General features: G+C 37.1%; 1 protein-coding gene and 1 long non-coding RNA gene across 3 annotated transcripts; one reads left to right on the plus strand and one right to left on the minus strand.

The window, feature by feature from the left end:
• Positions 1-754: 754 nt before the first annotated feature.
• On the plus strand, positions 755-13,664 carry LOC146456541 (membrane-associated tyrosine- and threonine-specific cdc2-inhibitory kinase-like). Of its 2 annotated transcripts, none has more exons than XM_085092967.1 (18): positions 755-1,082; positions 1,612-1,664; positions 2,192-2,236; positions 2,510-2,592; positions 2,688-2,774; positions 2,892-2,930; positions 3,463-3,538; positions 5,184-5,306; positions 5,831-5,922; positions 7,642-7,748; positions 8,433-8,493; positions 8,756-8,840; positions 10,056-10,146; positions 10,482-10,562; positions 11,182-11,284; positions 11,566-11,658; positions 12,038-12,173; positions 12,305-13,664. In XM_085092967.1, the coding sequence occupies exons 1-18, from the start codon at positions 854-856 to the stop codon at positions 12,338-12,340; spliced, it is 1,620 nt and encodes a 539-aa protein (XP_084949093.1). In that variant the 5' UTR covers positions 755-853; the 3' UTR covers positions 12,341-13,664. The 2 variants fall into 2 exon arrangements, with proteins under 2 accessions (XP_084949093.1, XP_084949094.1); XM_085092968.1 differs by having other exon boundaries at positions 10,500-10,562.
• On the minus strand, positions 12,884-14,229 carry LOC146456542 (uncharacterized). The gene is made up of 2 exons (XR_014858788.1): positions 13,940-14,229; positions 12,884-13,859 (listed from the first exon to the last, which is right to left on the minus strand). It is a non-coding gene; the product is annotated as an uncharacterized LOC146456542 (long non-coding RNA).
• Positions 14,230-16,078: the final 1,849 nt, after the last annotated feature.

The raw sequence follows: 16,078 nt of genomic DNA on the forward strand, positions 1-16,078 counted from the left end.
TCGAATGTTTAGATTAATATTTTTCCTCAAAGTTGAATTGTTTAGAATGCTGAAAATCACCCGAAGAGCCATTTTTAAGATACCGAAAAGCTCTGTCACGGCCGTCCTCCTGATGTCACGCACGATGGAAACTCAGAAATTGAAACTGTTCTATTTTCAAAAGGAAGCACGACATCGAGCTAAGAAATTGTGAACAGACATATTTTTAGGTAATCTTTCCTTGAATGAAGGTAAAAATTTTGTAGGCCTCCCAGTTTTGAATTCTAGAATTTGGTGACGTCACGTGAAAAACAAGAAGAAAAAAAAGAAGGACATAACGTGCTTTGAGAGAATCCATTAAAAGTGATCCACTGTTTCACAAATAATTACCAATCGCACTACAAGTGTCTCTAAAATGATATGGCATGAACAAAGGAATTGATCGATTTTAATTGCACGAAGATGAATATGGCCTGTTTGATTGGTTGGGAAAAAATAGTTGCCTCTGAGTATTCGAAAAAATATTGCGGAATTGCATGCAAAATAAAGTATGGGACTGCGAAAATATGGCAAAGGGTTGAAACGACCAGATGTGGGACATAGGGGTATGATGGCGCTACAAACAAGCTGTTTATTTAACTGATCTTCACTGAACGCGTAAAGTCGAGGAGGCTATGAAGAGCCTGATGACTAAACCCTTTCTCGTCACGTGCTTTGCACGTGAATATTTATGCGCATATTATTTTGGCGCCAAATTTTGTACTTCGTCATTTTTGGGGGGCGGCCATCTTGGCCGCAGAAAAACATCTTGCATAACCTTATGGCATTACAAGGCCACATTTTAGCTTATTTTAATTGAAAAGCCCCCTGAAATATGGAGGGAACTTTCAAGAGTCCTCGTCCTATACCTAACATCGTTAGCGAGGCAGCTTTTAGCCACAGAAAACCGAAGAAAAACAACCAGCAGAAGAAGGTGATCGAGGAAGATTGTTTACCTCCGCGAGCTCCGGTGAAATCTGCACCGCCCATAAGTAGGGTTTTTAAACATACAAGAAGGAATTCAGTTGGAGCTTTGCAAGTCAGTTTTCGAGAAAATGGAAGCAGTATCCTTTTAAAATTTGAATAGAGTTGTGTGAACTACCTTCAAATAACTGAAGTTGGCTGGCAAATTACAAATTTCTGACACAAACCACTTTCGAAGAGGTTTTGTCGAGTAAAGTGGTTTTGGTACGTTCACTTATAAAGCATGTGTAATTTAGATATGTAAGTTACACTTATATTTCAAATGATATGTTATACGTAACACTTTTGTGGCCAACTCTGCTTATTAGAAGTTTGCCACATTTTTTCAGCGAATTGCGACATCACGGATTCTCACCGAAAAATTTCAGCTCAGCTATAGGTCTCAAAATTTATTGAAAATTAACTGTATTTTCGAATTAATACACAGAATCCTACCACTTCTGACCACCACTGTCTTCATCTTTTTACACTGTAAGCTTGGTGACGTTGGTGTGATATGAATAATATTATTTTGTAAAAATATGATCCGCTCTCCCTATATGCTCCCAAGGTGAAGTATGGTCATGTTCAGGAGAGTTGTATTTTAAGTCCTTGACTCTAATGATATAGAAATAAGAAGCCCTCACTATAATGAAAAATCAAAGGATCTCTATTTTGAACAGGTACATATGAATATCTACAGACTTGAGACACCTTCACATGGCAAGCCAAAGTTGCAAACTATTATATATTTGGCAAATGCAAGTTGACATTAGTGAACTTCACAGTAACAGTTTGCAAACGTTTTGCCAACAAATATAAGAGCTAGTCTTTCCTCGCCAATAACAGTACTGTTAGCAAACTTGAACATGTGAACGTTTGTCATAAACATGTGCTGTTAACTCAGGGAAATAAACTTATGTTGCTGAGTGAAGGTGCCTTTGCTGTATGAAGCAAAACCACAGCCAAACCTGTTGTCATAGATGACTTGAAATAATGTGGACACCTTGTTGTGGACAGTTGACTTGACTGGAACTTGTACAAACTCTTTCTCAACAATACCAACACTTTCGTACTATGGACACTCAAGTCTGTCTCTTTGACAACCATATTAAAGATGGCCAACTACACTGTCGTCATATTTCACAGTGACTTTAGCTAAAGATTCTGGTATAAAAAACTGAATGTGAATTTTGTTTTAATTCCACAGTGTTTTGAAGTAATTAGTAGACTTGGAGCAGGTTCGTTTGGAGAGGTATGCCACTCTACAAATTCTGGATTGTGTGAAGTGTGATTTTCACTTTTCTTAAAGTCTGAATGCAGCAAGAGATAATTAAGAACTTGGAATAATTGACATCTGACAAAGTGACAATTCAGTCAAAAGCAGGGACATGGCCTTGGAAGCTTGAGAGTTGGAGTTTGGCTTGAAACATTTTTAAAAAGGATAATTTTTCAAAACTCATTTTAAACTTCTTGCAAATTTTGAACAAGCAAGTTCAGTGGACTGATATTCCCATTTTTTTACAAGGTGTTCAAAGTGAGGAGCAAAGAAGATGGCTGTCTTTATGCAGTGAAAAAGTCCAGAGACAAGTTTCGTGGTGATGCAGACAGGTAAAGTAAAACATTTTTAGTGTACTTAAATTCAAACAATAAGTTTAACATTGATTTGTAACTTTTGTTCTCTTTGTTATTTATTGTACATCCAGGAAATATAAACTTGAAGAAGTTAACAAACATGAGCTACTCAAGTGTCATCGTAACTGTGTTAAATTTGTCAAAGCCTGGGAAGAAAGGTGAGTTGCAGTTGAAGGGTTACCTGCATGGTCTTTTTGGACTTACTTGTTACATTTTATTTGATTTGTGTTGTTGTAATGCAATATGACATGCTTTTTTAATTTAATTTTTTGTAGGCAACATCTGTATATTCAAACAGAGTTATGTGAGATGAGGTAAGTTTTACATACACTGGTACTTACATGTATGTCTGTAAAGGTGAAAACCATTAACAGTTAATTATAAAGGAAAACATGTACTAACATGAGTCTTCATATTTGTAAATCAGATACATTATTTTGTCCTGATGATTCGTATCATCAGGATTGTTGATGAACATGAACATTTAGATTGATCTGCCATAACTAATGTATAGAGAGTGTGAAATATGGATACCAAATTGTTGGTCACTTAGTTACATTCTGCTAAGGTCAATATGTTACAAAATATTTTTTTGCAATACTGGATCAGTTTCTTTAAGTGAAAATTATAGAATTAAGATTTGTCATCAGGATCATTCAACTGTTCTTTAGCAGGAGATCAGTACCACAAGGATTTCCCAGTTACGTATACATGTATCTCTTGTGGTATCAGTGTTTTAACTGATTTGTTTAAAGCAGTGAATGTAAGTACAACTAACCAAGGTGTTCACATTATATATCTGTATGTTGAGATGACTGATGCAGTTATTTATTTTCCTTCTGACAGCCTCAGTGACTACTTGGAGAAAAATGACTCGACAAGTGAATCTGTAGTCTGGGAGTTTCTTCTTGACCTGAGTTTGGTTAGTGCATAGAATAACAATGGTAGACTCATGTATCATTTCATTTTTCATCAATTCATTTAAATACAAGAAGAGGTTAATTAAGATCATGCGTAGAGACAAATAACTCATATAACCTGCTTGATTCTGATAGTATTACTGACATGTAATGTGCAGTTCCAGAAAATAATAATTATCTTTTGTCCTTCCATGGAATTTTTTTTGTATTCCGCCCTCTCCCTAGGAAATTCCAGTTTAGCCTCATACTTTGCTTCTAAAATTTTGACTTTTAAGGACGTTCGCGCTAATTGTTTATGCGCATCTTTAATGCGCAAGTAACGCACACGCCACGCAATTCATGGTTGACGATACACGGAGGTAAACACACATGTCGGCCGATGTGACAGCATTAAAAAGGGGAAAAGGGGGAAATTCATATCCGTTGCACAGTTTTAAAAACGAAAACTTAACGTGAAACGATTAGACGGGTTAAGGTTGCAACAAAAAGCCCAAGTAAAGGCGTTGATACTGTCCTGCGGGTATTTCGCGCGAAGAGATTTATATATTTACTTGACTCTCAATATAACAAAATAATTGAAATGCAGTACTTTATGTAGTCTCTTCGTCAAACGAAGTCACCTTTAAGTTTTCTTAAGTTTTGATACTAAACAAGGAAGTCTTACCTTACAAGAGCAATTTTATTGATCACCAATCCCGTGTACAATCAATCTCCACATACCCATTCTACGTAAATAAATAAGCTTACTTCTCACATTTTCGCCTCGCTAACGGCTATAGATGCATTTTCTTGGCATTGGCTAAACAGCTGTATAAGTTTTGAAGGTAGAATAACAATAAACAACTTAAACGATCAGAGTTTTGACAGCACACTCGAACGAAAACATTGACTCGAGCAATCATTGTGAGCTGTGCATGATGGGATAGATATCCCTGTTTAGGCTCCAGTGCTTCTCTGACCTGTCACGCAAAAACGTGACTTTGGAATCTGTCACCACAGCGGCTAGCTTGTCTTCATTATAACTCTCTTAGATGTCTGGTGACCCCCACTTTTTTTTCAATTGATCACTTTCTTTATCGATTGTCTACGTTTTAGAGAAAAATGAAAAAAATCTATGGGGCAGAAGTTTGATTATTTTCTATTTTTCTGTCCACGCGCCATCGAATTACACTCATTTTGTCTATATGACGGTCGCAAATGTCCTCTTTAAGGGCTACATTCAATTACAAGGATGACACCAGTTGGACTAATTTACGAAACATATACGCTTAGATAAAATTTGACTAAAATAGTTTGTCTCCAGTTACTCACCTTGAATATTTTAAACTTAAAACTGTGGAGATCATTTTGAGTTACGAAGGCCCAACTTTTCAAAATCAGGGTATTTTTCCAGCGCTGTATCTTTGAAACGAAGTCGGTGACCCCCAATTTTTTTTGCATTTCTGACATCAAAAACTTATCAGCTGACCTTACCTAAAGTATGAAAAAAATCTGTGGGGCAGAACTTTTTCGCGCGAACGTCCTTAAGACCCCCCTCCCATCTAGGAATTTCCAATGACCATCCACAGGATGGGTGTGGTTTTTTTCTGGAACTGCACTGTGTGGACAAGCAGTAGTAACTTTTGGATTTTCTGTTTGTATTACCAGGGCCTCAAGCATCTTCATGACAATGATATGGTCCACATGGATATCAAACCAGCAAACCTTTTTATTGGTCGAGATGGGCTGTGTAAAATAGGAGATTTTGGTTTGGTGTTGGAGCTCTCAAAAGTGAGTACTATTTATTTATAGTCAATTAAAGGGTAGGTGGACTACTGTGGGATCACGTCTAAGTGTTCATTTACATGCAGGGAAGGTACCTGCATAATTGAATTGTGAAATTGGAAAAGATTGACTGTCTCTCAGGGCTTTTGAAGAAGCTGTTTCCTTAAGAAAAGTATGTGATCATAAACTAAGAAAATCTTCCTTGATTGTTTCTTTTGGCCAGTTTTAAACTCAGTTATCAGCCATCTCTGCAGAATTTGCCTACAAGTAATAGCCAGTTGCTTCCTACTATTGATAGCTCTGGTTTGTGTGTGGCTGGACCCAAGAAAATCAGAATGTCCTACAAACACCCATTCATTAAAAAAAAAATGAATGAATGAATGAATGAAAAATGCACCTCCAAGGTACTACTGTGACCTAAGGTGTCCAATTAGGAGGGGTGTTTGTCATTTGATGGATCCATTTGTGAAGAAAACTGTATTGTAACGTGTAATGATCTGAAAGTGCACATGATACATGTTCATTACCAGTGTGATACTACCCAAGCTCTGGAAGGAGACCCTAAATACCTGGCACCAGAATTAATGCAAGGAAGGTTCACTAAGAGCGCTGACATATTCAGGTATAGATCTGAAAGCTTATTCACAAATAATCTGTTCGTTAGATTTAATCAAGGAATAAATTTTTATTGTCCTTTTACCATTCATTTCTATGCATATTTTATTTTCATTTGTTTTCAGAGGGTCCCCAATAGGGTTCTTGAATCCCGCCATCCCGGACAAAATTTTCCCTCAATCCCGTAATCCCGATTGCTGTTTTAGCCCAATCCCGATCCCGGCCAGGTCATAATTTTTTTCAAGCTCCTTACGTCCACGAAAAAAGGCATTTTCAGTTGGATGTAAATTACCACTGCAAATCTGAGCACTGGTCTTTCTTTCCACCATAAAGACGACATCGTTCATTTAAGACGTTTTCAAAGTTTCTCGCGAATAAGGTCAGTCAATAAGTCAGTTTGCAATTTCTTTTAGAGCTTGTACTTTTTCCTTTTTTTTTTTTCTCTCAATTGAATGGTGAGAGCTACTTTTCTAATCACGTTGATCCTTGGAAAACTTTTCAGTCAGGGATAATGGCCATCAAAGTCTGAAGAGCATTGCTACTCACGTACCACAATGTGGCACTGCAACAGATATTTGAAAAGATGACAGGCCAAACACCACTTCCGCTGGTTGCTTAATGTATCTTACACTTCTGGATTAAGTGCTTAATTTTCTGAGTACATTTTAGAGATTTTTCTTTTCGATCAAAATGTGGTGAGATCTCTCTGTCAACCTTTTGATTTTGATCATGAAGGAAACTACTCAAATTTACAGAATGGAGATTTTCTTATCATTCAGAGCCGTTTGAATTAGTTCCTTTATGCCGTTGTGTACACTAGCTCTGTGGCATTTGTTTAGGCTTATTAGCTCAAGTTAACTGCAAGGTCTCAGGGAGCACTGACGAAATTTTATCTGTAAAGACATAGCAGCCGTAATGAATTTCTTTTCTCTTCCAGCATGGTGACAACCAGATTTTCATTGAACATTTTCCACACCGGACTTCCTGGATCTCGTTTCTTTAGAGTAACATTTCCTGCATCCCTCTTCGTAAAAGCGTCAAATCCCGCGTCCCATCACTAATTCTATATCCCGAATATCGTCGCTCTTTTCCGCTAAAATCCAGACTCCCGACCTTTAAAAAAGCCAAATACCGGATCCCGAAAAAACCTATTGGGGACCCTCTTTTCAAGCATAACAAAAATTTAAGATCAAAACAACATTTACATGTAAACCCATAAAAATTAAATATTCATCTAGAAAGAAAAAAAATGTGCACAGTCATTGATCACTTGCTTGCCAAATATAAAATTATGTGTGTGTATAAACACTTATTTTTCAGTATTTAAAGCCTTGGACATTTCTTAGCTTTTCCCCCCCCCAAAAATTATTACGTAGTGATTTTGTTCATATATTTTTGTTTAATGTTTTTTATTCATAATTTTATTTATTTATTCATTTATTTATTTATTTATTTATTTATTTATTTATTATTTATTTATCTATTTATTTATTTATTTATTTATTCATTTATTATTATTATTATTATTATTATTATTATTATTATTATTATTGTTGTTGTTGTTGTTGTTGTTTTTGTTATTATTATTATTATTTGCAAATGTGAAATTACCTTGCAAAACTACCAGATTAGGGTGTACTACTTGGCTTTTAACATCAAGACTGAGACATGAATATTTTCTAAGGCATTGTGATAACTGAGGTACATTTTTGTCGTTGTTCATCAGCTTGGGAATAACTCTTCTAGAGTTAGCCAGTGATCTTGATTTACCCCGAGGTGGAGACACATGGCATCAACTCAGGAATGGACAGCTTCCTGACGTGTTCACACAAGGTTTGCAAAATAAGAAATATTTAATACAAGCTTCTTAATTCTTAGGAGATAAATGTAATCTTAGCAGTAGCTTCTGGTTATATACTTTAGGAAAATGAGTCCTTAATTAAGGTGCAGGGCAGGTGCTATTCATTGCAATATCAAGGGGCTGAAATATTTGAATAGTTGGGAGCATGCACCAGACTGCTCAATTATGACAAATGTTAGGCAGTTTCAAATTTTTCTTCAGATATTTTGGTTTAAATAGTGTTTGCCTAAAGTTCAATTCAATTCAATTCAATTCAATTTATTGCTTCCAACACTAATACAATTTTGTTGTTCATGATAATTATACAATACTAAATAAAATAGTGATGAGGGAGTCTATAGAAAAGCAAAAAAATGTTGACTTACAAAATAATTTTTCCACAATTTTCCACAAGTATTGCCCCTTATTTGTCCCTGGCTAATTTTGCATCAAACAATGTAACGTTAGGCTGAGTTTTGCTCTGAGCTTGTGGCTACGGTTACTGGAATAAGCAGATCAAGGTTTTAGTCAGAGGGTTGTCTAGGTGGATGCCTGTATTGTTTTGAAAAATTATCAGTGAGAATTTATCCAGCCTTATAAGTTTCAATTTCTTGCTCAAAGCTTGGGGCAGGTAAAATGTATTGATAGCTTGAGTAGAATTTATTCTGCTCACTTAGGTATTTCTCCAGACCTAAAAAGGTTGATTTCATGGATGATGAACCCTCTACCACAGAAAAGGTGTGTTGATTTTCCTTTGCATGCTGTTAATATTTTAAAGCAATTACCTGGTTATTCAGAGGTCAACACCTGTAAAACGTGGGTGTTATGGACAATTAACCCTGAACCAGATAAAGTCCAGATAGAGAGGTTGTTTGGAAGGAACTCAGCCTTACAATCTGATGTGATGTCACTATATTTTGACATTCTTGTTTATAGCTAATCTCATTTTAAATTGTACAACTTGGCCAAATATGCGATGTTTTGTATGCACTGTATGTAGGCCAACAGTAAATGAGATATTAGCAGAACCAGCAGTAAGACAGGCTTGGAAAAGAAGGCGAAGAGTGTACTTTTATGGCTGGATGGTATGTACAGTGTACATGTACAGTGTATGAGTGTAGTAAGCAAATAGACCCATTAAGAAAATGGTGCCAATTAATAACTAAGAATTTTGCTGCAATGATTAGCTTCATGTTCATAGTTTGCCATGCAAAACTAGTATTAATATTCATTGAATATTTGTGGGAATTGTCATTACTGATAGCTAAATGTGATTATTCATTTGCAATGTCAGTTTAACTTTCAAGTTGTATGTTTGTCAATAGTCCATATTGTAATTGGTGTTAACAAAGTAACTGTCTATTTTAAGGTGGCTTACTACAGTTTTTCCGAGACTTAGTAGCACGCGCTATGATAGCCTGCCACACGTCAGTATTTGTCGCGCGCGTAAAAATGACTCAAGTAACCTCAAGAAGTAACAAAAACCACTTCAGCACTTGAAAGGCGTCAAATCTCTTTGGTATATGTAGCGATAGTTTCAAAACTCCGTTCAAACATGTAATCAAGCCTAGGGCCAAAAAAATATGGCAAAAAAGTTTGATAAACATTCGGTAAAAGAGCTCTAATTTACGGTACCTTTCTCGCACGCGATACATGGCGTTACATGAGCGCGTGCTTAAATAAAGGGCATGCGCAATTCAATTCTCGTCCGAGGTTGTAAAAACCTGTCTTTGATCGAGGATTACCTGTAAACTTACCGTACAACTTATGATGAAATTTTCACGGTTGATTTGTTCGGGTAAATCACGTTTGGAGCCAAAATTTTTGAAAAATCTGTAAGACAGATTTTGAGCTATTTTTGATTTCACATTCTCTTGGTTTGCACAGAAACTGTCGTACAGATTTTTATTTTACTTTGCATGAATGTTAAATCAGACCCAATTTCTTATTCCCGAAATTTTCAGGTGGGGTCATACGGGTAGAATTTGAGAAAAACGTGACTTAACCTACTAGTGCCCAGTCTCTCATTGGATACTCGGTCGCTCATTTTGGCTATTTGTTGACGTTTAATTGTTCAAATTTCACATAGAATCGTAAAAGACTTAAGCAAACAGTAAATAGTGAAGGGAAAAACAGCTTGGAACCTTTTTTAAAAGAGTTAAAAGTTGTGCCCTTATACTCCATTAAAACTGTAGTAAGCCACCTTAAGTTATCACTTTGAGGATGATGCTGACGCAATGTGTGTTGTGAAAATATGGTGAATTAATAATTACCCCTTTGCAATCTTTTGTTGTTTTTAGAAGGAATCCGTATTCAGCATGTATTCAGTACTTTATGCTATTTTGTTGTGGGTGTGGATGATTATACTATGGCCTTTCCGTCCATTTGGAGGTAAGAATCTATGTTCAATGTGAACTTTTTGGATAGAAAACTCCATAAATTCCAAGTTAAAATGTCAATAGTGTGTCCACCAACGTTGATTTGAATCCTGGACCTGGATTCAGGATCTCCTCTTCATTTAGGATGAGATGTGTACTAAATATTTTCTTAATACAAGACTTTTGCCATGGAAAAATATTTAGGGCTAATTTTTTTGTGTCTGTTAGTTTGTTTATTCTCCCCTTTTGCAGACTAAGTGCTTGTCTTTTCTAAACTCAAGTTTTAGTAGCATTTTCATGAACTGCTACAGACTTTCAATTGTATTTACTGTCTTTCCTTTTTTCCAGAATTTTGGCTTTCTGCAGGTAAATCCTTTTCAAAACCTCAGGACACCTCCTTCCATGAAGACTTCAGTTTTTCTTCAGATGGTAAGGATATGCAGCTCTTTTAGAGTTGTTTACAATCAATTCTCATAATTTCAATGCTTTTGAGTGAACTTACATCGGGCAAGCAATTGTGCTTGAAAATGGAATTTTACTTAACAAGAAACTTGCTTGTATGCATTTTCACATCCGGTTGTAAACATTTATTTGCTTTGAATTCTGATTGGTTCATGAACTGTTTGTCTCTGTTCTGATTGGCCAGTCGTAAATTACTAAAGCTTCGGTTTTATCAAACTTAATTGAAAACAGCTTTACCATGGCTATAGTGATTGGTTGGAAAAACTCATCATTCCTCGACCAATGAGAAACAAAACTAAAGCCATCTGTGACTTGCACAAGCTTTCCTGTGCTTTGCACTTGTTACATGTATTTACTTTGAAGTTAATTATGCCTGTTCTACTACCATGCTATGAAATTTGTACAAATTTCCCTGGAACAAAATGTTTACACCAGTATTGTAAGCAGAACCTGAGAATTGGCCAACAACTGTGATGTGCCAGGCAATAATATTTCTCTTGCTATTTGAAGTACATTTTCTGAGTTAATGGATTTCTGCAGTTGCCAAATTATAATGAGTCCACCAACATGGTATCTTTTTTGACAGAGTCATTCAATACTTCCATATATGAAAGCAGCAGCACTCCCAACTGCAGTGTATCATTTGAAGAAATGCTGACACATTCCATTCCTAAGCCTCCTTGGCATAGGTATGTTGACGTCAGTTCTTTTGATCTCTAACAAATGTTGTGAACCTGTTGTAACTGCTTTATGTTCTCACTTCTGACTACTTTAAGCATCACATGACAGAAACATGTTGAATTGTGGCTTTGAATTCCCATAGGTATTTTCTCACTTACAGCCATTATTATAGAGCCCAGAAGCATCGTCTTTGTGAAACTTTCCTTATAAATAGACAAGTTTGTTCAAGCACTCAGCATTGATGTCAATGACAAAATAGCTGTCAGTTCAATTTTGCTTTTCTTTTCAGTGATGGATACTGCAGTTCCCCTGTTCATCTCACACCTTGCAGTCACATGGATCAATTGAAAATATCACCAAACATTCATTCTGAGAATGGAAGGTGAGATCTCTCTCATTGTTACCCTATAAACAAAAGACAGTGATGGAAAATTAAGCTTCATTTGCTTTTTGTAGGCATTACTTGATGACTCTCTTTTGGCTCATCACGCAATCTCCCCCCCCCCCCCCCCCCCAACGAGACCGCGTACATCTGCGAGGCAGGCTAAATTTTGCTTGTATGATCTTTATTACAGAGACAAGAGAATTAAAACCAAGATGAGACTAAGGGGTGTAAAGATTCACAGTACACCCTGTTCCCCCACCACTTTTTGATTTACCTCATTTGCCCTACTGTAGATTCCTATTTGTTGCACTCTGCAGTTAGGCAAATATTTTACATGTATGTTCATTTGACATCTTCTTTTGTTTTTCCTCTCCAGGCTTACTCCACCTTTTCATACAAGCAGCCCAGAGCATCAGCGATATACACCTCCATCAGAGAGCAGGCGATGCCGCTTGTTTGACGACGAAGGATTCTTGTCTAAAAATAGCGTTGGTCCTAGAAATCTACTTGAGGTATTGTGCCTTTTGTATGTTTTTTCTTTCTTCCTTTATGCTATGATTTAAGAAATTAAAAGTTTAATTTCGATACTCATTGCTCAAATGGAATTCTTATTATATTCATTGACTGATGTCTGTTGTTTCAGGTGTTTGAAGATGCAGCAAACAGTCCTGAATGGTAATCTGGATTGTGTGTAAAATGCTGTATTGTTCTGAAAACAGGGTAAACCAGAACAGAGAAGTGGATACATTCCTTTGGCTCATCAGTTGTCATATACCACAGGCGTATGGAGCTTATGTTGTTCCTTCTTACATTATTGGATCACTTTTTCGTGGTGACTCCTGGTGAACTTCCTGTGGCAGTCATAGGTCTTCACCAACACTACAGACAATCACTGCTCGTTCAAAAGTCTTACCTTTACCACCAGTGATATAATATCCCCATGATACAACTAACAAGCCAGTCTGGGCTGGTTTGAGGCTTTTAACAAATGAAGTTTCAATTAATTTTTTTAACGTAGTGTTCAGGACGCCTTGCTGGCTAAAGCCTTGGCTGGTTTCATCTCCTTGATACTAAAGGGTAGCTGTTTGATGTTATCACAATGTGCATTTCTGAAAAAATGTCCCTTTCTCCCCTGTGGAAGGTTGTTGGAAATTCTGAGGGGGAGGGGGAGAGGGTTCTTAAAAGCCAAAGTAGGGAACTAAATAAGAACTTCCGCAGGAAGTTGGAATTTGAGCAGCACATTCACTTCAAAAACAAGTATAGTAATTGTGTACATATAAAATGAAATCAGTGTTCATCGTTGACCTTTCAGTTAAAGAAACATAGAAGCAAAAATTATTTGTAAAATTATTTTAACACAGATAAAAAAAGTTGTTGGTTTTCGAAAAGAGGAAAAGGAAGATAACATGTCACTTAGAGAGGAATATGAGAAGAAGTACCGGTATAGTTTTCAAAATTTCACAGATAGCAAACTTCCTTCACTCTCTTGGGCACACTATTGTGGCCATTTTTCCCAGGACAGTATGTGGTAATCAAGCCCACAGCCCCCTAATGATATGAATAGCTGACCCGGAAGTCTTTTCCAGGTCTTAACAAAGTCAAGCAAGTAGGAAGTTGTGCCAGCTTATGTGTAAAGTTAGGGCGCTTCTCCATGTGAGGTGCGGGAAGGGGGAGTTGAATGCATTTGAAGAGCTCACTTGGAAAAGGGCGCATGCGACGATTCGTCCTGAGAATGCAGATTTCTTCAAATATACTGACTGATTGGTTATCACGCTAGAAATGTTCCACGTTTCCCAAATTAGAAAACCAAGTTTTCTTTATGACAGATTTAGGAGCATTCAACGAGTTTTCTAAAGGCAAATCTTGACTGTCACCATGGCACCTTCCCTCACTCTGTTTTTGATGGGCACAGCAAGGTATTTAACGTGAACAGTTCACTGTGGATCTTGTGATTATTACCTGTACATTAACTGGGAAAAAATAAATTCAAATTAATGTTGATACATGAGTGTGTGGAAGTTATTGTTAGTTGAAAAACATCTTGTTTTTTGACAAATCAACAACAGTTTTCTATGGTCTATACTCTTTTATTAAAAACTGCATCATTGTATAATGCAATTCGAGGGATTTGATTGGCTTAGCGGCCATGGTATATGAGCAATTATACCATGGCCGAGAAATGGTAACCATTAAATTGCCTTGTGGTCGTTCTTGCACAGCGAAATCAGTAAGATCTAGCAATATTTCTCGGTTGTTTTTAATAAAACAATTATTCCACTTGCGCTTGTTGGATATGAGATGATTATAGCCAACTCGGCGCTACGCGCCTCGTTGGCTATCTATCATCTCATATCCAACGCGCGCTCGTGGAATAATTGTTAAATAGACCATAAAATGATGTCAGAAAATGTTCAAAACTCAAGTGGAACCACATGCCCCAGGGAGTGGTTTCACTGCCAAGTTTTGTACATTTTATGGCGTCATTTTATGGTCTTTGAGTATAGACCATAGCAAACTGCCGTTGATTTGTTTTTCACAATAACAAGGAAAAATTATGAAAGGAATTGGCTATTTTTTCGCTGAGACAGCGCGCGAGTTGCATCTGACGTCATTTTTAGTCTGTACTCTTATAGACAATAACTACGAGCCAATCAGCACGCAGGAATTTTGACAGTTATTGTAAAAAGTGCAATGAACAGCTTTTTGTAAGCTCAGTTTAGTTCGCTTAGTTTTCTTCAACCGTCGAATTGCAATGATTGTCTAAAACAGCAAAATCATCTTGTCATCCCTAGACGGGACCGGCAACAGGAAGGTCGGTCCAGCGGAACGGGAACCGCTGGACAAGGGTAGCGAGGGCTCTGGGCAAGTGACTGATGTCGTGACCTCGGCCGTCGCTGTCGTGTATTGCATGCCCACGATCTAGTAGCATTCCACCCGGTAGCGAATCGAGATGGCGGCTGTAAACCCCGAATTTTCTAAGGGAGTGCTCTTACGGAAACTTGAAGAACAGCCAGAGATCGGCTTGTCGCACGGCCCCACTGATTCAACAATTAGAAAAAGAACCCTGGTTGGGCCATCGCTCGTACCTAATATGACAGGATTTTCACAAGCTGTTATGCCATCGGGTTCCTCTGTTGAACGCCATGTTCATCCGTCAAAATACGAAACTTTCTTCTGCTTGAAAGGCCAGGGAAAATTCATTGTAGGACGTACAGAGGAGAATTGTGATGAAGACACGGAGTTGGATTTAGAGGTAGGATGTTGTATCACGGTGGCACCGCAGTTCTGGCATTCGGTTCATAATATTGGGGACGAGGACCTTATATTACTCTACTTTGGCGTAGCGTGCACAGAGGCCTGAAGTTAGCTACTGGTTACAATTACTGAAACAAGGGAAAGTTATGGATCCTGATAAACTGAATGAACACAAATAAACAACTGTACGAAAGGAAACGAACTGAGTTACAAAAAGCAAATCTCTGAGTATACGCAAGCCTTTGAGGAATTTCAGTGGACGAGCTTCGCTAACTTGTGCCTGAGTCGCGCTCAGTCAGCAACGCACTACTTTTATCGCTTATCTGGGAGACTATAGAGTGCGAAAAATATTTTTGAATCATGGCAAACCGCCTGACTAATGAAGCGGACAATAAAGCTAAGTCATTGCCAAGGTAATGCTTAATTCTTTTACATTTTTTTCCCTACACATTTTCGTATGATTAGAGGTTTACTGAAAAACTTCTGTAGACACATTAAAACTTATGCCTGTCTGGCGTTTCGCTATACTACCATCAAAGTGACTGTTTCTTTGTGGTTTGAATATAAATGAGGGAAAACAATATAACAGACATTTTGTTTCTTTTGTGATTATGTAAATAACTTAGCTCGGATGGAGTCAGTTTGCACATTCAAAGTTAATTTAAGGTATCTTGCGTGATCAACATTTCGTGTGTGTAAGCAGAACTGAAACTGAAAATGCCGCAACAAATTCGACTGCTTAGAAGAAACAAAATGCCTATTCTATTGTTTTTACTCATCCATATTCAAATCACGAAGAAACAGATTCTTCAGTATTCAAACTGACGCTTCTTTGTTCCTCTGAACCCGCTATATATTGTGTCCTAAATTATTTGTTTTTTAGAACGGGTGTTTTTTCATTCGCAATGAAAATGAAGATTAAATCTATGCCCCAGTCATTTTCTGTCTTTCTTGTCCCTGTAGACTCAATATTCCGGTCAAGACCGGTTGGTTTGTGTGATATAACGGGCCCGGTAAGTGATAAACGTCTCAAATGTTTCTTAACAGGAAACAATTTTTTGTTAACTTTGAATACTAATTTTTTAAATCTTATAATTCTGTGAAAACATTGGCCAAGTAACATGTCTGTAATCACCGTGTAATCGGCGAAAAAACATTTACA

Source organism: Pavona decussata, unplaced genomic scaffold, assembly GCF_977016875.1.
Source record: "Pavona decussata unplaced genomic scaffold, jaPavDecu1.1 SCAFFOLD_254, whole genome shotgun sequence".
In the NCBI taxonomy this organism is placed as follows: Eukaryota; Metazoa; Cnidaria; class Anthozoa; order Scleractinia; family Agariciidae; genus Pavona; species Pavona decussata.

Bases quoted from the DNA above. Each gene is read 5' to 3' on its own strand.
- LOC146456541 (XM_085092967.1), top strand. From the start codon at position 854: ATGGAGGGAACTTTCAAGAGTCCTCGTCCTATACCTAACATCGTTAGC. The intron at 2,775-2,891 runs GTGAGTTGCAGT...AATTTTTTGTAG, and splicing joins GTCAAAGCCTGGGAAGAAAG to GCAACATCTGTATATTCAAA. The intron at 8,841-10,055 runs GTATGTACAGTG...TGTTGTTTTTAG, and splicing joins TGTACTTTTATGGCTGGATG to AAGGAATCCGTATTCAGCAT.